The following is a 20,701-nucleotide window of genomic DNA, read 5'->3' on the forward strand; positions in this document are numbered from 1 at the left end:
TAAGTGATAATCGATTCCACATTCGTATTTTCATTTTCAGTGAAAATATCTTCATGTGTATCTTCCTATGGTACAATCAACTTTTTTTTTTGCTGTCCAGTAGAAGTTAAAAATATTTTATAGCCTCATCTCTTAATATGCTAAAATAAGTTCATTTTTTTTAGTATGCCAACTCCAACAGTTCCATTTACCCAAATCTTTGAAGGACAAGTCACCCTGAAGAAAATTAAGAAAATGAAATGATTAAAAATATATATTATACTAATAAGTGAAAAAAATCCTTCCAGGTTTATTTTCTTAACTTTGGAGTGAGACCATATGAAAGCAATAGCATTAATATGCTTCAAATCTTGATATAGCCATATTTTATAAATTAAGTGTTAGTGATACAAGATTTTCCTTTTGTTATTCTCATTATACTTGGAGTCTTCCATTGCATATATTTGGTTAATCTTGGTTGTGGGATTTTAAGCAAACCAAGGAAAAGCATTTCTAAACTAAATTCTATTTGGTAATTAAGTTGAATACAGAGAATAAGATTTATGAGCAGAACTTATGAAAGACAGGTATAGTATCTAGAAATAGTTATTCAGATAGGGCAATGGAATAATCTGCATATTCATGCTAAGTTTTGAATAAATGGTCCCATATATTCATATGGTTTCTTTAGTTGGCTGAGTTTTATAAAACCATGGTTTTATTTTTATCTCCTATAACTGTCACATCAAAAGAATGTCAACCATCTACTCACAATTTTTAAATTTCAGATGCTACTGCTGGAGCACATTCTTAAAGACATGGCTTTAAAAAGCTATGTGCTTAGCAATTAAACACGTATTCAGTGAGTCCTACTATGCACCGATACTTTGGTAGGCACTCGGGGATTTAATACTAAGGTAGATTCTGTTGTTGCCCCCTTGAGATTAGAGAGAGTAAAGGCAATTCAGAATAATCTTGGAGACCTTGGGTTTTGAAATGAGAAAGTTGGGTGTGAATTCGAGCTCTGATTGCTGCTAGTTGGGTAACTTTGCTTAAGTTGCTTAACTTTCAGCCTCATTTGTAAGATGAGAATGAGGAAAACAATGCCCATCTCATAGGGTGGTTGTAAGGATCGAATAAAATGATGCATGTAAAATACTTAACTCAAGTGCTTGGCATAGTAAGCTAAGCACTGTGTAAATGGCAGAAATGGACAGGTAATTGCAATACATGATGCTATTCCCCCTATAGAAGGAAAAGAAAAGATACTGTGGAGACAAACTGTTGAATTAATAACACCATAGGGTAAAAACCCAATGCCCCCAGAACACTTGGAGTATATCAGCAGTGTTTGAATTTTAAAATTCTTTAACAAAAAGACCATTGAATCTTTTTCCTACTTAAGAGTGATTTTCCACTTGCCCTCTAGGTGATTTGCATGGGAAACTGGATGATCTTCTTTTAATCTTCTATAAGGTAAATGATTATTATATATAATTATTATTAAATAATTCCATTTTTGTTAGTGGAAGGCAGTCCTAGGGCAGATAACAATATTAGTTTTACTGGGAATATGTACAAATACAGTTGTAATAAAACAGTTTTATCCAAGGAGCTCATAGATTTTTAGAGGCATAGCTTCTGATTTTTTTTGCACATATCTCATAAATCGTTTTTTAATTTGGGTCTTTGCTCAGTGTTATTGTTATCTGTGTATCAATTAGGATTTGTACCCAGTTGTGTTTATGGTCTTTATCATATCATAAATGTCTAGAGAGCACAGGGTGGGGAGCAAACCGTTTTATCTTATTTGATTTTTATTTTGTTTAGAGGTGAACATGTCTCATACCACTCCTCTCTTCCAATGAATGCTAATTATGTTTGAAAGGAGTTTCTTATAGTAAGTTCCAAATTACTCTCTTCTTTACCCTGCTTCTCTGCCTTTTGACTGGATTGCTCTTCCAGTGCTGTGACTACTGTTCATGTATTGGGTTTCAGTTGTGGGAGCCAGCACAGAGAGTACAAAGCAGGTTGGTTGGCATGGAGTTTCCCTGCATCTTGTTGACTGGATTCATTTCTCTCTCTGAGCAGCAGTTGCAGTCTGAATGTTGGCTTCTGGGAAGACTGCATGTAGGAAACGGATCCTGAGCTGACCCATGTCCTCACAGTGGTACCCTTTTATGCTGGTCTTCTCCATCTCTTTTTTTTTTTTTGACTAATGTGTTTATTTCCCACCCATCTCTGTCTTCTTGTAACTAGCATGTTGGATAATTGAGCAAAAAGCATATGTGTCTCAGATGACTATTACCATGGTTAATCAGTTCCACTCCTTAAGACTGCAGAGCTGATGAGTAATTTTTTTAGCTGCAGTATTATCTTGAGCTTCCACCCTGTAAGAAGTTGTCTTGTGGGTAAAATAACATAAATATCCAAAAGCAGTTTTAAAGTAATAAAGTGTGATAGAAATGCAATGTTTTAATTTCATCCATTTAGAATAGAAGTTTGAAAGGAAATGGGTCATATCAAACCAGGAGGGCATGAATGGAGCTGGCACTTAGCAGTAGATTCAGTTGAGACTGCAGGTGACCTCAGCAAGGATATAGAGCATGATGGCCAGAGAGTAGGGTCAGAGGAAGGAGGCAACTGCACAGGTGGTAGGTTGGTATCAGGAAGGCCAGCCAAAGATTTGCCATTAAAATGCTGAGAGTGCTGGTAAAAGAGCAGTTCCAGTGATCAGAATGCAAACTGGTAGGGAAGGGAGAGAGGCCAGGATGAGCCAATCCATTGGGAGAAATGGGAGAACTGAAGGACTGGAATGCTCTTTGAGGGCAGGGAGCAGACTGATTGGACTGAGGACCTTGGGCAACAGAAAAGGTGGAAGTTGTAGGGGGAGTAGTTCTAGGGGATGGAAGGGCTCAAGGTGAATCCAGATGTGGGTGACTGAAGTGGGTGAAAGAGAATATTGGTGATGACAAGGTCAAGAACATGTAGATATGTTAAATGGGTTGGCCACGTGGTCTGAGAGTTGAGGAGTAGGGGAAGGGAGGCTAGTCAGAGGTTATGAAAACAGGAGAGACTTTTACCTGAGGTCTGTTAATGGCCCTAAAGAGCAGGTGGACCTTCCCCTACTCCTGACCCTGAGGTATATGTCCTATGTGCAGGAATGAATCCTTTCCTTTGAGATGGCTGTGTGAGTCAGGAGTCAAGCAATATCCTTAAGGCAGGCCCAGATTTGCAGAATGAGTTGAAGACTGAAGGGATTTTATTTGCCATGAAATGGGGATTCTACCAAATTGAAAAACTGTGGGAGAGGTAGAATGGATCGGTGAGAAGAAGCCAAGGAGTTGTACGGATTGAGGATTGGGCTTTGTTTAACTCAGTCTTTAGCTCCGTGCCAAATTTTCAGAAGGTCAGCATTGCTGTTGTGAATTATGATCTGAGTAAGGAGGAGAGAGGCAGGGGTGTGTGGAGAATGAAATAAAATCTTGTAATTATTTTTCTAGAGATTTTGGGAAATATATGAAAGGGATGAATTTATATGGCTATGAGTCTCCAAAAAGAGCCGGGAAGTTATCAGAGGGGTTGCCCTTATGCACACCTCAGCAGAGTCCCAGAGACAGGTAAAGTAGATACAACCCCAGGTATTGGTTCTTCTGAGGGCTAGAGAGACCCACAGGTTCTATGGTCATGGCAAATGGAGTTCAGTGCCATGTCAGTTGGCCCTACTTTGGAGTTTGTATTTCTGTGTGATGGAGCTGGACTCAGATGTGATCTTTGTCCACAAATATCTCCTGTTACTTTTACCGGAGCTGTAGTTGGTGCTGGGGTTTAATGTATACCTAAGGGGACCTGAATCTCTGGACTGACCATGTGATAGCCAGGCCCTGAGCCTCAACAGACTTGCAACTCCTACACTCTGGTTTATTGAACTTACCCCACTCATCTAACATGGAGGCGAAGAAGGTCAACCACCACACCATGGAGCCAAGAGTGCCTACAACTGAAAGCAGGAGAATTGCATCCAGCATCCATGTGGAATCTAAGCCCCCTCTTGATATAGATGTGAAGCAGACACAACCATTCTAAGGTCCACAGGATGGAGGAATAGAGTATGGATTAGAGTGGATGTACTGATATTCTATTCATGAACTATTGTGATTAGTAATCGAAGAAAATGTGGCATTGGTGTGGAGAAAGTGTCCATGGTGGCTGCTGGGGGTAGGGAGTGGGAGGAAGAGATGTGATGTGGGGGCATTTTCAGGGGTTGGAGTTGTCCTGGGTGGTGCTGCAGGGACAGTTACCAGACACTGTATGTCCTCCCATGGCCCACTGGGTGGACTGTGGGAGAGTGTGGGCTATGGTGTGGACCATTGACCATGAAGTGCAGCGGTGCTCAGAAATGTATTCACCAAATGCAATGAATGTCTCATGATGATGGAGGAGGTTGTTGTTATGGGGGGAGGAGTGGAGTGAGGGGGGTGAGGGGTATATGGGGACCTCATATTTTTTGAATGTAACATTAAAAAAACAAATAAAGACAAAAAAAATAAAAGAAATGAAAATAAGTGAAAAAAAAAAGGAAAAATGACTTTCAAGGAATTTGGAAAAGAAAATTTCTTGAGAGGTAGTTAAAGCTATTAAGTTGTGACCAGGGATAGGAGTCTGCAGTAGGCAGATGAGAAAAGAGAATTCCAACATGTTTCTTTAATTCTTTTGGCGAAACTATATGGGACATATAAAACCAGAAAGTGCTAATGTGAAGACTGAACAGGAGGAGGTGGGTGGTAAGAAGTACTATGAAAAGAATTAAAGGTGAAAATATAGCATTCAAATGAAAGCAAGAAAATATTTTGAGAGTGAACCAATGACAGTGTTCAGGAAGTGGAGATTGGGAGCCACAGCAATGAAAGAGTAGGGCACAATTATTTGGAATGAATTTGGGTAGAGGGAGGTGAAGGGGATGCTTGGCAATTCAACAGCCATGAATTAGAATTTTGGAAAGACTGAACAAGAAGGTAAAATGCATCTTGGACTTGGAATGAACCAAGCATTGTCTTAGTTTCCCAGGTGTTATGGCAAATATCACCCAGTGGGCTGGCTACCGTTGGGAATTTACTGGCTTGTGGTTTCTGAGGCTGGAAGGCTGGCTTCCTCCCAGGGTCAGTAGCGTTCTAGTGAGCGGGCAATCCTTGGGGTTCTTTGGATTTCCTGCCACCTAGCAATGTCCGCGCCTTTCTCTTCTGGGTTCCAGGTGGCTTCTGGCTCCTCCCTGTGGCTTTTTCTTTTATAGGGCCTTGAATAATAAGATTAAGACCCATTCTGATTCCTTGGGCCACACCTTAATTAAAAATATCTTGAAACGGTCCTATTTAAAATGGATTCCCACCCCCAGGAATGGGATTAAAATTAAGAACATGTTTTTTTTTCTGGGGTACATAGTTCAACCTACTACAACCATGAATATAAACTGTTTTGGAAAAATATTTGTTTGAAGACAGATGACAGTGAAACCCCACCTATTCAGGAATCAAACTTCTGTCTACTTCACTTATCTGTAACATGGTTCCAAACTCAGACTTACGTAGAAAATGTCTCTGAGCTCTTGAAATAGTTGCCACAGGTTCCAATGAACTTTACCTACAGGATAGTCCGTAGGCAGTTGCACAAATACCAGGGAACATAGTGAACATGAAACAGTAAGACCTTATCTTACAAGTTTGCCTGTCTGGCTTCCTAGCCCGCAGCAGATTAGGGAGTGGAGGGGAAGAAGCAAAAGTCAGATACAGTGTCAGTGATAAAAGGTAAAAGCTCTTCCTGACAGTGAGAAGAAATATAGAACTATGGATATGAAATAGAAAATGAAGTAGTAAGATTCTTTGACCTGGGTCTTTGTAGTAAGAGGAAAAGAGAGCTATATTCAGAAGTACCTGAGGGGTGTTTCGATTGATGAACCTGTATGGTCAAGAAAGTTATGTGGTGTATACTGTGTTAAGAAGTAAAAGAATCAAACGGAACATTACAAAGACTCCTAACCAAAATGGCTAAAGTATTTTTTAAGCATATTTTAGGCTTTAAAGATGTAAGCTTCAGCGATCTGGAAAATTCATTTAAGCAATGCTTAAGAGTATGAGTGAGTATCATTATTAGGTATTAGGTATAGGGGGATGACAGACAATGGAAAAAGTAAAAGATTGAGTGAGAGAAGAGTAATGGGCCAGGAAAATAGATGAGGAGGAGGAAAGGAAGAAGAACGTCTGAAAAATGAGGAGAGAGAAAATGATGCTCAGATGGGGAGTAGTGGATTTCTCTCTGTGAGAAATGGTAGAATTTCTGTGATAGTCTCTGCTTCTAACTGCAATGCTTCGTACTCAATTAATGCATCAATTTATTGAATCCTGATTACATATAATGCCCCAATGTGAGGTGATTTCCTCTGATTCATTCATAGGAACCTGTAGCAGTTTGATATGGTTATGAATTCCAAAAATAGGTATTGGATTATGTTTGTAATCTGGTCTGTACCTGGGTGTGATTGAGTTATGATTAGGGCTTTGTTTGGGCCATGTCATTAGGGTGTTGAGTCCCCGCCCCTTGGTGGGTGGGGAGTCACAGATAAAAGGCATGGCAGGCAGTGGACTTGGCCCAGTGGTTAGGGCATCCGTCTACCACATGGGAGGTCCATGGTTCAAACCCCGGGCCTCCTTGACCCGTGTGGAGCTGGCCCATGCACAGTGCTGATGTGCACAAGGAATGCTGTGCCATGCAGGGGTGTCCCCCTTGTAGGAGAGCCCCACGCACAAGGAGTGTGCCCCGTAAGGAGAGCCGCCCAGTGTGAAAGAAAGTGCATCCTGCCCAGGAATGGCGCTGCACACACGGAGAACTGACACAACAAGATGACGCAACAAAAAGAAACACAGATTCCTGTGCTGCTGACAACAACAGAAGTGGACAAAGAAGACGCAGCAAATAGACACAGAGAACAGACAACCGGGGTGGGGGTGGGGGTGAGAAATAAATAAGTAAATCTTTAAAAAAAAAAGGCATGGCAAAGGACAGGGTGGAGGGTTCTTAATGTTGGAGTTTTGATGTTGGAGTTCAATGCTGAAGTCTTAAGCTGGAGCTGCAGGGAAAGAGACAGAGCCATTCGCTTGATAGTCTACAGCTGACCTTGTGGAGAAAACAGAGGCACTGAGCCCAGAGGAACCCAGGAAGCCTGAGCCGTCACAGACGTTGGCAACCATCTTGCTCCAACACGTGAAAACAGACTTTGGTGAGGGAAGTAACTTATGCTTTATGGCCTGGGATCTGTAAGCTCCTACCCCAAATAAATACCCTTTATAAAAACCAACCAATTTCTGCTATCTTGCATCAGCACCCCTTTGGCTGACTAATACAGCCTGTGGGATTAAATGACATCAGTATAGTCCATAAGCCCCAATCTTCCATTTAGAAGTAGCTAGTAACCATACTTAAATTTCTTTTTATTTTCTTTATTTTTTATTAAGGGAAGCAGAATTTGAATTGTAGGAGCTAGTTTGGCAAACTACATCCTGTTATAGATTTTTGGAGGTATAAATGACCAAAGTTTGTATTATGCTGTAACTGACTGATTTCTTTCCATCAACCCAAAAGAAAATCCTCAGGCTTTGAATTAAGGCACAATTTTAATTCATCTTTCAATTAGTGTTTTGCTAGACAATTTCTTCCTTGTAAGTTCTTTAATATACTATATAGTATACTTAGGCTGTAGTGCTGGGGTTAATTTAAGACTAACCAGACATAGCCTGAGAAGAAAAGTTATAATGTAGGGTTACCAAGATGCCACACCATGTTATTCTTTTTTTTTTTTTTTAATTTCTCTCCCCTTCCCTGCCCCCCCCCCCAGTTGTCTGTTCTCTGTGTCCATTCTCTGTGTTTTCTTCTGTGTCCGCTTGTATTCTTGTCAGCAGCACCTGGAATCTGTGTCTTGTTTTGTTGTGTCATCTTGCTGTGTCAGCTCTCGTAGTGTGCGGCGCCACTCCTGGGCAGGCTGCATTTTGTTCATGCTGGGCAGCTCTCCTTATGGGGCGTACTCCTTGCATGTGGGGCTCCCCTATGTGGGGACACACCTGCGTGGCACAGCACTCCTTGTGTGCATCAGCACTGCACGTGGGTCAGCTCATCACGTGGGCCAGGAGGCCCTGGGTTTGAACCTTGGATGTTCCATGTGGTAGGTGGACGCCCTATCTGTTGGGCCAAATCTGCTTCCCCATGTTATTCTTTTAATCCAAGCTGTTGGTTTGGTTCAAGACTGTTATTGTTATTACTGATCATAAGCAAAGTGAATTTGTCCACAAATTTATTCACTCATTCATTCAGTAAATTTATCTGGTCCCTGTAGTTTTCAAGACACCATATAAAACTGTGGGAAGATACAAAGATGAATACAAAGTTCATTCATTTCATATATATGTATATAACCACCTTTATGAATAAGGTTCTCTGCTAAGGTTTGATAATACTGTATGACTAAGACACATTTTATGGTCCCCAAAGACATCATAGTTTAGTGGGGAAGGTAGACTCATAAAACGGCAAGAAAATTCGTAGTAGGATGTGTTATAATCGAGATAAGCATTAAAAAAAAAAACCATTGGAGGTGCACCTACCTTCTTGGAAGACTTCCTTAAGAAGGTGACATTTAAAATATTTCTTTCAAAGAACTTTATGTAAGTACCTAAATCATGAAGGAAAGTTTTCAAAGATCAGAAAAAATTTTTATTCTTACCATAGTTTGTGTGGTTAACTGCAATACATAACATTAATCCCATTTGGGATTCTTATCAATGATTGTTTTTAATTGTTTGAGATTTTGGTTTCATTTATATTTGATTGTCCTAAACAGTTTTATCATTTTACATCTTGTTACTAAGCTAGACATTTTCAGCTCACACTCCCTTCTGAGTTTGAAAAGAATTCTTTCCCCTGGATAACACACTATTAACCACAACAGACCTTTGCTAAGACTGCATCTGAAATTTACATGGCTTCCAATATAATTTTATCATCAACTGAAGCAATTTACATACCACTAGGTAGGTATGTTTTTAGGTTTTCCTTTCTGAAAAGGTTAATTTTAATCAGACACTTTTGCCTAATTAGAGTGACCAATTAGGAATACTTCATTCAGAGCCTTAGCCTTGCTAAAATTACAAGACATTTTTCCTCATTGAATTGAAAGCTTGAAATTTTCAATCAGGTATTAGAAAATTAGTTTGTTAAATTGATGCTGTGAGTTGAGACACTCTGAAGCTGAAAAAGAGATGCATGTGGACAGAGACAACCAGTTGGGTATCACATTGCTGCTGTTCATTGGAAGCCATGTGGCCTTGCTTCCCTTTTCTTTCTCTCTTCTCCACTGTGCCCCAACCCTCACCCCTGCCCCACCCATAATTTTCTAATTGTGAAGGTTGTTAAACATTTTTCCTTTATTCTCTATCAGCGCTTCACATTGCCACAGTGGCCACTTCTTTTTATTCTGGGATTAAGGCAGTATGTTACAATCAGAAGAACAGGCATCTAAAATAGGGTTTGCAAAAGAACTAAAAATTAAAATAATGTGGAGTTGCGGTCTGGAGGTTTGTTGTGTCTTGGGAAAATGTCCAAATAAGGTGTGATAATTTCCAAACGTCTGTTGTAAAATGCTTTAATAAGAAATAGGTGAGAATATAGAGAAATGTCTTGTTTTTGTCTCTACTCAAGTTCATTGTGACCTGCTATCTTTCCCCCTGCAGGTCATCTTCTGATTACTGTTCAGAGTTGTGGTTACCCTGGACTCTTGGTATTTGTCAGCTTAAACTCCATGCCATGAATGGTTTGTTGTACAACAGACTCAGAATGCACCAGAGAGTTTGGTTTTCTAGAACTGGCTGAAGGAGAGCATCGGTTTTTGCTTTTTTGAAGGAAACCCAGAGAAATCTCATTAGTCAGAAACCCAAATATCCCAAGACACCCCTGTCCCAGGAGACTGAGTTCTTCATTTTCTTGTCTATTTTCTAGTTCCCTTATTATTCTAAAACTAAAACATATTTGAACTCAGAATATTTAAAATAATATGATTAATACTGAACCAACAGGGCAGATCTTATACATCTAAGTAAAGCTTACCTTCTTTGAAGTGGTTGCCTTGAGAAGCTCAGTGATTACAGGAGTTCAGTATACATTTAGGACTCTTTTAGAATAACATTCAGAGATTGTAACATAGTCTGTTGAATGTGTTTCATTATCACATGTTGTAAGCTTTTGAAGGCATGTGTGGTTTTCTGAAAAGGTTAAACTCATTGTGAGTCAAGAATGCTGTATAAGGTGGATGGCCTAGCTGACTATTACTATTTTTGGCTTAAAATTAGATTTAACTCAAGAAACTCCTTATTCTTTGCTCACAATAGAGGTGAAAGAATACAGAGGTAGCAAAGAATCCATCTACAAAGTTTAGTTTAACTGGAGATGAGGAGTTTTAATACAAAAAAAATTCCTCATCACAATAAAAAACTGGTTTACCATGCAAGTACAATAAATACAACCTTAGACAGTTGAATGTTTTTCTCCAGTTTTGGTACGAAGACTATACTGGTTTCATGACGTGAACTGGAGAGATTTTCCATCTTTTTCTATGGTTTGGAGTAATTTAAATCCATAGTTCTTGAACTTGACTATCCATCTAATCACTCAAGGAACTGATGAAAGTACAGATATCTGGGTCCCAGTCCCAGAGATTCTGATAAGCATCTCAGGGTTTTTAAAAGTTCCCAAGTGATTCTAATGCTCAGTCAAGGTTTGGGAATCATTGATTTAAATGATATTAAAACTATTTGCTCTTGAAAATTGAGATAGCTCCACTATAAAGCCACACGGGGCCAATACCTTTTTTTTTTTAAGATTTATTTATTTATTTACTCTCCCCCTTGCGGCTTGTTCCATTCTTTGCTGTCTCTTCTCTGTGTCCATTCACTGCATTTTTTTTTCTTTCTGTCTGCTTGTCTCCCTTTGCTGCGTCATCTTGCTGCACCAGCTCTCCACCGTGCACAGGCCGTCAGCTCTCCACGGTGCTCGGGCCAGCCTGCCTTCACAAGGAGGCCCCGGGACGCAAACCCAGGGCCTCCCATATGGTAGACAGGAGCCCAGCTAGTTGAGCCACAGCCGCTTCCCCAATACCTTTTTTTTTTTAAGATTTATTTATTTCTCTCCCCTTCTCCCCCCCACCCCCACCCCAGTTGTCTGTTCTCTGTGACCATTTGCTATGTGTTCTTCTGTGTCCGCTTCTATTCTTGTCAGCAGCATGGGAATCTGTGTCTCTTTTTGTTGCATCATCTTGCCACGTCAGCTCTCAGTGTGTGCGGCGCCACTCCTGGTCAGGCTGAACTTTCTTTCGTGCTGGGTGGCTCTCCTTACGGGGCGCACTCCTTGTGCATGGGGGTCCCCTACGCGGGGGACACCCCTGCGTGGCACGGCACTCCTTGTGCACATCAGCACTGCACGTGGGCCAGCTCATCACACGGTCAGGAGGCCCTGGGTTTGAACCCTGGACCTCCCATGTGGTAGGTGGATGCTCTGTCTGTTGAGCCAAGTCTGCTTCCCCCCAATGCCTTTTTAAATAGTGTTCTTTAATCACCTTTCAAATTTTTTTTGAGTAATTGCAGCAAGTTTTCTACTTCCTTTGAATCAGTTTTGGTAGTTTCTAATTTTCAAGGAAATCATCCATTTCTCTCAAATGTAAAAAATGTATCACCATGGATATTGATATTGCATTTGTTTTACAAACACGCACAATTCTTTTATTTCTTCTGTATATCTTTTTTTTTTCTTTGATCATGTATATTTTTTCATTCTCTCTTTTTTTCACTTATCCTTAATCAGCCTCAGGATGTGTTTATCAATTTTATTGGTTCTTTCAAAGAACCAACCTTTGGATTTATATATCTCTTCTTTTTAGTTTGTTTGTTTTCTGTTTCATTAATTTCAGCTTTTATCTTGCTTCCTTAGGATGAATACAGTCTTTCATGTGTGTCTTCTTTAATAATGAAAGCATTTAAAGCTATCCATCTTTTCTAATTTTAGTTTCCTATTGAACTTGTAGTTTTGGTTTCAATTTCCTTTTTGAGCAAATGGTTATAGAATTTGCAATTCTTAATTTTCAAGAGTCTTAATCCAAAGCGTTAGAATTTTTTCTAAGAACATTTTTACTATTTCAAATCTTATTGGATTATGATATGAGAATGTGTCTTATGAAGTCTTTCCTGTTTTGAATTTGTTAAGGTTTTTTTTGAAGTGAAGTACAGGATTAATTTTCATGAATCCTCCCAGCATATGAAAAATTATTTGTAGGTTGCAAAGTTCTTCCTATTTATCTATTAAATCAAGTTTATTGGATGTATGTTCAATTTTTCTATATATTTATTATCCATCATGTCTGTCTAAATATGTGTATTAGTTATATATTGCTGTGTAACAGATTGTCTCAATACTTAGTACCTTAAAACTACAAACATTTAGTATCTCACAGTTTCTATGGGTCAGAAATTTGGGTGTGCTTAGCTGAGTGGTTCTGACTCAGGATCCCTCATGAGGTTGGAGTCAAGCTGTCAGCTAGGGTTGCAGTCATCTGAAAGCTTGACTGGGACTGGAGGGATTCATTTCCAAGATGTGCACTCACATGGTTGTTGGCATAGCACCTCAGTTCTTTGCTGGATGTTGGCAGAATGGCCACACTGACCTCTCCACAGGCTGCATGAGTGCTCTTGTGACATGGCAGCTAGTTTTTCCAAGAGTGAATGATCTAAGAGAGAGCAGGCAGGAAACTGTAGTGCCTTATATGACAGCTCTCCAACATTGTACACCATCCTTCTGTGTGTTTGTTTTTAATTTTTCTTTTCATTAGAAGCACATGACTAAGTCCAGCCCACATTCAGGGAAGGCAAATCAGACTCCATTGTTTAAAGAGAGTGCCAAGTAATTTGTGGACATTATCTTAAATGATGACAAATCTGAAAAATTCATGATACTTATATTTTTAAACAATTTCTTCTTCCATTTATAGTAATTAGACATAGGAAGCAAAAACTCATTCTTTTGTTTATTGCATATCAATTCATGAATTGTATCTTCTTCATAAAGTGCCTTTTATTATGACATAATGTTGCTTTGTGATCCTCTTTAGCACTTTTGATCTTACATTCCAGTTTTTTTTTAAAGATTTACTTTTTTATTCCCCTCCCCGCCCCCTGTTCCCCTGTTGTCTGCTCTCTGTGTCAATTTGCTGTGTGTTCTTCTGTGGCTGCTTATATTCTCAGTAAGTGGTCTGGGAACCGATCCTGGGACCTTCTAGAGCAGGAGAGAGGCAATTACTATCTTGCGCCACCTCAGCTCCCCTGTTCTGCTGTGTCTTCTTATTTTCTCTCCTCTGTGTCTCTTGTTGCATCATGTTGCTGCACCAGCTCTCTGCGTTGGCCAGCACTCCTGTGTGGTGCGGCTTTTCCCGTGCGAGGCAGCATTCTCACACAGGGTGGCTCTCCAGCACAGGGCTGCAATTCTGCATGGGCTGACACTCCATGTGGGCCAGCTTGCCACATGAGCCAGCTTGCCCTCACCAGGAGGCCCTGGGCATCGAACCCTGGGCCTATTTTATGGTAGAAGGGAGCCCAGTTGATTGAGCCACATCCATTTCCTTTTACATTCCAGTTTGTCTCATTTTAATATTTTATTTTTGTTTTCTGTTCTCTTTGTTGCATTTACCTTATTTTCAACCTCCCCTTATCCTTTTGTTTTATATGCATTTCTCAAAAACAACATATGCCTGAGTTTTGTCTTTTAGCCCAGTCTAACAATCTTGGTATTTTAATGAAAGAAGGTAACCCATTTGCTTTTTAAGATAACAACAGATACATTTGAAAATTTTCTTTCCATTCTCTTTTGTTTACTATTTATTTCACTTTGCTTCATCCTTTACCTTTTCTTTTGCTATTTTTGTTATGATTTATTTTTGTTTTATTTGGAATTTTTACTGTACTTTTCCATTCACTAGTGGTTACTTTCCCATTTTAATTTCTAAAAATTAATATTTGTGTGCATGTGTGTATTTCTCAAACTGCTACAAATTCTTTCACTATGATTCTCTGCCCCCCAAGTAAGATAAGCAGAGCTATTTTTTTTACATTGTGGTTTATATATATATATATTTTTATTGACTTTGTAATAATATTACATTAAAAATATATATATATGAGGTCCCATTCAACCCCACCACCCCCACCCCACCTCTCCCCCTCCAGCAACACTCATTCCCATCATCATGACACATCCATTGCATTTGGTAAGTACATCTTTGGGCACCTCTGCACCTCATGGTCAATGGTCCACATCATGGCCCATACTCTCCCCCATTCCATCCAGTGTGCCCTGTGAGGATTTACAATGTCCGGTGATTGCCCCTGAAGCACCATCCAGGGCAGCTCCATGTCCCAGAGACGCCTCCACCTCTCATCTCTTCCTGCCTTTCCCCATACCCATCAGCCACCATGTCCACTTTTCCCAATCCAATGCCACCTTTTCTATGTGGACATTGGATTGGTTGTGTCCATTGCACCTCTATGTCAAGAGGAGGAGCAGAGCTATTTTTAAACTCATCCAAATGAGCTTTTTAGAGCATTTTACTTTTTTCTCTCACCTCCTGCAAATCCTAGCTCTTGCTGATGACACATCTTTAGTTCTTGACCATTATCAGGTTTTCCTTCACAGTAGATCTCGTTTATTTCTAGAATCCTTGTTTCGTGCTTAAATACAAATTCCACATTATCATTATCCATTAATATTTAACTACATAGTGCAAGGTTCATTGCTCACATCTGTATTCTTTCCTCTTGGTTTTTCCCCAGCTTGAGGACTTTTTATTGTCACGGTTGTTACTTGGTTAAGAGTATTTTCTTGAGTGTTTTCCTTTATGGGGCATATAGGTTCAATCTTCTCTAAATGTAAGCTCCTGGAGTGCAGAAACTTTGTATTGTTTACATCTGTGTTCCTAGCACCTAAAACTGTGCCTGGTACATAACAAACAATCAATAAATGTTTATTGTTTTTGTTGTAGTAGATGACTAAATATTTGCATATATCTTTTCTTTCACTCTGCAGAACATTTATAGCTGTTGTTGGTATTTGACCTCTTATATATCCGCAAATATTTTTCTGTAACCCTGAGAAGTTGATATCTTGGCCAACATAGAATTCTTAGTTCATAGTTGTTTTCTTCCTTTAATTTCTAGATTTTATTCCACCAGCTTCTACCTTCCACCATTGCAGATAAGAAGTCTGATGCCAGGCTGATTCTTTCCCATTGTAACTTGTTCTTTCTGTCTGGGTGCTTGTAAGAATTTGACCAGGTAATAGGGATTTGTTTTCCATCAATTGTGCATTGGAGTCATGAGCTCTTCAAATTTCAGGCTGGAGTCTCTTTTTAACCATGGAAAATTTCTTCTCTTATTTATATAATTATTGCCTCTTCTTCATCTGTTCCTTTTTCCTGATTCTGGATTGCTTATTATTGGCATATTAGGTCTCTTGGCTCTGAGCTCTAGTATCTTACTCATTCCTCATGATTTCCATCTTTTTGCTTTTTGCTCTGTGTGAGAGATTTTTCTTTTGCTTGCTCTTTCAGGCTTATTATTTATTTCCCAACCATTTTTTTTTCTTTTGGCTAGCTCTAATCTATTGTTATCTTAAATTTGAAGAACATATTCTTATTCAAAAATATTTTTTATTTTATGTATTTGATAATTTTTATTGAAGTATATAAGTCATACGTGAACATGCATAAACAATAAGTGTATAGTAAAACTTGTGAACTTACTAAACAAACATACATATCTCGTACAGGGCTCCCATACAACACCCTACCACCAACACCTGGCATTGTTGTAAAACATTTGTTACAAACTATGAAAGAGCATCATCAAAATATTACTACTAACTATAGCCCATATGAATAGCATGTTTTTAATGCCAAGCATTATTAACTTTTTGCTCAGTTTATGTTCCTCTGATATTTTAAAAGAATATTTAAGAAATAGTCTCCTGCAGCAGTCTTGTTTCATTAGGGGCCACCTGTTTTAGTAGATCAGCATGGTTGCTGGATTCCCGTAAGTACCAGGTTATGTCCATTTTCTGCTTAACCTAGTGAGATAGCTCGGTTTAGCCTTGCCATAGTTGGAGATACAATAGTTTCCACTCCTGCGTCAAGAGTATGAGAGGACATTTCTATGTACCTTGGTGTTACTGCTCTTTCAGCTTGGAAGAAGTTCCCCTACACTTCTTTCAGTAGCATCCAGCCCTCCCTCTGAACAAGGACCACACACATGTCCTGAGGCAGAGTGCCCCCTTAACCAAGGGGTGTCCACAGGAAATAACAAATTAAGCTGCAAGGCAATAAAGGTATTTATTTGGGGCCTTAGAGTTGCAATTTGGGGAGCACATAATGCAAGTAGTAACCGAAATCGTGTCCTATATAGGCATTTCCAGGCAAGCATTTTTAAAGGAGTAGAAGTTAGATAAGCTGTTTGTAGATGGTGGATATTTGGGGTACTCTAGTTTGTGTATCCAGTTAGATTGCCAACTGAGTTCTTATCTCATGTTGGATGTCCTTAGGGTTTTTTGTTGTTTTTTTTTCATTTTTTAAAAAATATTACATTCAAAAAATATGAAGTCCCATTCAACCCCACCGCCCCCACCCCCCACTCCCCCCACAGCAACACTCTCTCCCATCATCATGACACATCCATTGCATTTGGTAAGTACATCTCTGGGCATCGCTGCACCTCATAGTTAATGGTCCACATCATAGCCCACACTCTCCCACGTTCCATCCAGTGGGCCCTGGGGGGATCTACAGTGGCCCGTAATTGTCCGTGAAGCACCACCCAGGACAACTCCAAGTCCCAAAAACGCCTCCAGGTCTCATCTCTTCCTCCCATTCCCCACACCCAGCAGCCACCATGGCCACCCTTCCCACACCAATGTCCACATTTTCCCTGTGGACATTGGATTGGTTGTGTCCATTGCACATCTATGTCAAGAGGGGGCTTAGATTCCACATGGATACTGGATGCAATCCTCCTGCTTTCAGTTGTAGGCACTCTAGGCTCCATGGTGTGGTGGTTGACATTCTTCAACTCCATGTTAGCTGAGTGGGGTAAGTCCAATAAATCAGAGTGTAGGAGTTGAAGTCTGTTGAGGTTCAGGGCGTGGCTATCATATTGTCAGTCCAGAGATTCAAATCCCCTAAATATATCTTAAACCCCAACACCAACTACAATTCCAGTAAAGTAGCATGAAAGTCTTGTGAAAAGAGATCCCATCTGAGTCCAGTTCCATCACGCAGAAACACTGGCTCCAAAGAAGGGCCAACTGACATGGCAGTGACATGGCAGTGACATGGCAGTGAACTGTCATGACCATAGAACCCGTGGGTCTCTTTAGCCCTCAAAAGAACCAATACCTGGGGTTGTATCTACTTTATCTGTCTCTGAGGCTCTGCTCAGGTGTGCATAAGGGCAATCCTTCTGACAACCTCCAGACTCTTTTTTAGAGACTCATAGCCATATAAACTCATTTCTCCTTTCCATTTCCCCCTTACATTAGGTCAAACAGCATTTTAAAGTCATGTTATTATATGTAGACAGGGATATTCTGCTGATCCGCGTTGAACCTTTAATTCAAGGTCATTTTCTAGTTGAATCTTCAGCTGGTATTTGATAGTGATCCCTCGGTGCCAGGGAGGCTAATCCCCGGGTGTCATGTCCCATGCTGGGGGAAATGCACTGCATCTACATGCTGAGTTTGGCTTCGAGACTGGCCACATTTGAGTAACATGAAGGCTGTCAGGAGGAAACTCCCAGGCACAATGCTGCTCTAGGCCTTGTTCTTATTTCAGGCGTATAGGCTCACAAGCATAGTCATTAGTATCAGGAGCCCACTGTTGGACCCTCATTCCTTCCTGGTTCTTACCGTTGCACCTGGGGGACTGCTGCTGCTCCCCTAGGGACCATGACAGAGCCCCCCTGGCCAGTAACCCAGTACCCCCCCAGCTGTTGTTTTTAATTGTTTCCACTATGAGTATATCCAAACATTACCATGCACCCTGGACATATGCCCTGTATAACTCCCTGTCAACCATATGTCCCCTGTCAATAACATCCCATACCAGTATTCCTCCGCCGCCATTGTTGAACCACTCTGTGATCCAAAACTTCCTGAAAAGTGAAGCCCAATATAATGTCAGGTTTCCTTACTAGTAAAATGGAATATAGCGATGAGTTTAAAGGTTAGATCTAGAGTACGTATTGATTTGGAAAAATTCTACATCCTATCTTTTTCTTTTCTTTTTTCCTAATTATTGAGCTTCTCTTCACAAGAGTCTTAGATCACAGTAATTCATATATACAATATACAGTACTCCCACACATCCACCATAAACCTTTTCCCTTCCACAGTGATAATCTTTTAACTTATTCATATCATATTTACTGAAACTGATGTACAGACTCTGAGACAATAGCTTTCAAACAAGGTGACATCTGTGCTTACAATGTGGTTTTGAGGAACATTGTTGCTTGAGGCTTTGTGTACTTTGGCAGTTTGTGATATCTGGTTCAAGCCTGCATAAGGGTAACCTCCAGAATGACCTTTCGACTCCATTTTAAATCTCTTAGTCATAGAAACTCTATTTTATTTCTTTTAACATCTCCAACACCTCAAGCTTCTCTAGCCAGCTGAAGGCTGGTGAAAGGAAGAATATCAGAGATGAATAATCCTTCCCCTCTTCCTTATGTTTTTTTTTTATTTTAATTTTTAATTTTATTTGTTTCTCTCCCCTTCCCCCCCACACCGCCCCAGTTGTCTGTTCTCTGTGTCCATTTGCTGTGTGTTCTTTTGTTCGCTTCCGTTGTTGTCAGTGGCATGGGAATCTGTGTCTCTTTTTGTTGCGTCATCTTGTTGTGTCAGCTCACCGTGTGTGCGGCGCCATCCCTGGGCAGGCTGCACTTTCTTTCGCACTGGGCAGCTCTCCTTATGGGGTGCACTCCTTGCGCGTGGGGTTCCCCTACATGGGGACACCCCTGTGTGGCACTGCACTCCTTGCACGCATCAGCACTGCACATGGGCCAGCTCCACATGGGTCAAGGAGGCCCAGGGTTTGAACCGCGGACCTCCCATGTGGTAGACGGATGCCCTAACCAGTGGGCCAAGTCCGCTTTCCTTCCTTATGTTTTGATGAGAAATAGCCTCTAATTTTGCATTTGGCTTGTACTGTCTAAGCCCAGAATAAATAAAGTTACATGAATTGATATATAAGGAAATAGAAAATCATGGAATCTTAAAATTACTAATAACATAGAGGTCATAATAAAATGCATCTCTTAATTTGTATGGTGCTTTACAGTTTTCATGAAGTTTTACACATAGTTTTGTTTACCTTCCAAAATAGCCATGTGTGTGGTAAGCATGGAAGTTATCTGCATTTTACAGATGAGCAAACTATGGCTTATCAAGGATAAATAACTTGCCCAAGGACCCATGGGTAATAAGTGAAGCTGTACTAGAGAATAAGTCGTCTTTCTTTGGCTCAGGACACTATACCACTGCCCCCTCCCCAATTTCCCTCAGAACAAGCTATATTATGTAATAATTTCTGGAACCCATAAGTTATATGTAACAGCCTGTATTATAGTTGTTCAACTCTATTATATTGATATGAAAAACCAAAAATGTATGCATATAAATACTAAGATGTTGAGTAGAAAGTAATAAGATTTTCTCATATAGTTTGAAAACTAACAAAAGAGGAATTTAAAAGTAGTTTGAGAAAGATTAATCTAGCTAGAATATGTATATTATTTCCTAAAGTAAGTTATTTAAGGAAGACATTCATTTGGATATATGAGTACTTAACTTTTCCTCTTTGTAAGGTATTTTTTTTAACATTTGTGTTTATCTTATTATGCAATAAAAATGCACTAGGCCATTTCCCCATCAGGCATGACATTGATAAAAGGTATGTTATGTATGTTTGTTTTGCCTTTGCATTTTAGAATGTAAGAGAAAATAAATTAATTACTGTTAAAAGGCCAACTCTTTGTCCTATTCCTAAATATCTTTCGTACTAATACTGTAAAAGTCTTATTTCATACTCAGGAATGATGTTCAAAATATTTAACAACTGGAAGCGGACTTGGCCCAATGGTTAGGGCATCCGTCTACCACATGGGAGGTTCGCAGTTCAAACCCCGGGCCTCCTTGACCCGTGTGGAGCTGGCCCATGCGCAGTGCTGATGCGCGCAAGGAGTGCCCTACCACGCAGCGGTGTCCCCCGCGTAGGGGAGCCCCACACACAAGGAGTGCGCCCCGTAAGGAGAGCCACCCAGTGCAAAAGAAAGTGCGGCCTGCCCAGGGATGGCGCCGCACACACGGAGAGCTGACACAAGGTGACACAACAAAAAGAAACACAGATTCCCATGCCACTGACAGCAACAGAAGGGGACAAAGAAAAACACGCAGCAAATAGACACAGAGAACAGACAACTGGGGCGGGCGGAGAGAAATAAATAAATAAATCTTTAAAAAAAAAAGATTTAACAACTAATATGGCACAGTGAGTGATCATTCAGAATCCATGCTGGATATAGACACCCGTGTGATTGTG

At 40.2% G+C, this 20,701-nt stretch overlaps 1 protein-coding gene across 2 annotated transcripts in view; it reads left to right on the forward strand.

Annotated features, from left to right (window-relative positions):
• Positions 1-20,701, forward strand: part of PPEF1 (protein phosphatase with EF-hand domain 1) — a 123,401-nt gene that overhangs the window by 55,425 nt on the left and 47,275 nt on the right. For both annotated transcript variants that reach the window (XM_071213197.1, XM_071213196.1), the window contains exon 8: positions 1,409-1,455. In XM_071213197.1, coding sequence (XP_071069298.1) covers positions 1,409-1,455 — 47 coding nt within the window. The remainder of the gene's footprint in view (positions 1-1,408; positions 1,456-20,701) is intronic.

Source organism: Dasypus novemcinctus, chromosome X, assembly GCF_030445035.2.
Source record: "Dasypus novemcinctus isolate mDasNov1 chromosome X, mDasNov1.1.hap2, whole genome shotgun sequence".
Classification (NCBI taxonomy): domain Eukaryota; kingdom Metazoa; phylum Chordata; class Mammalia; order Cingulata; family Dasypodidae; genus Dasypus; species Dasypus novemcinctus.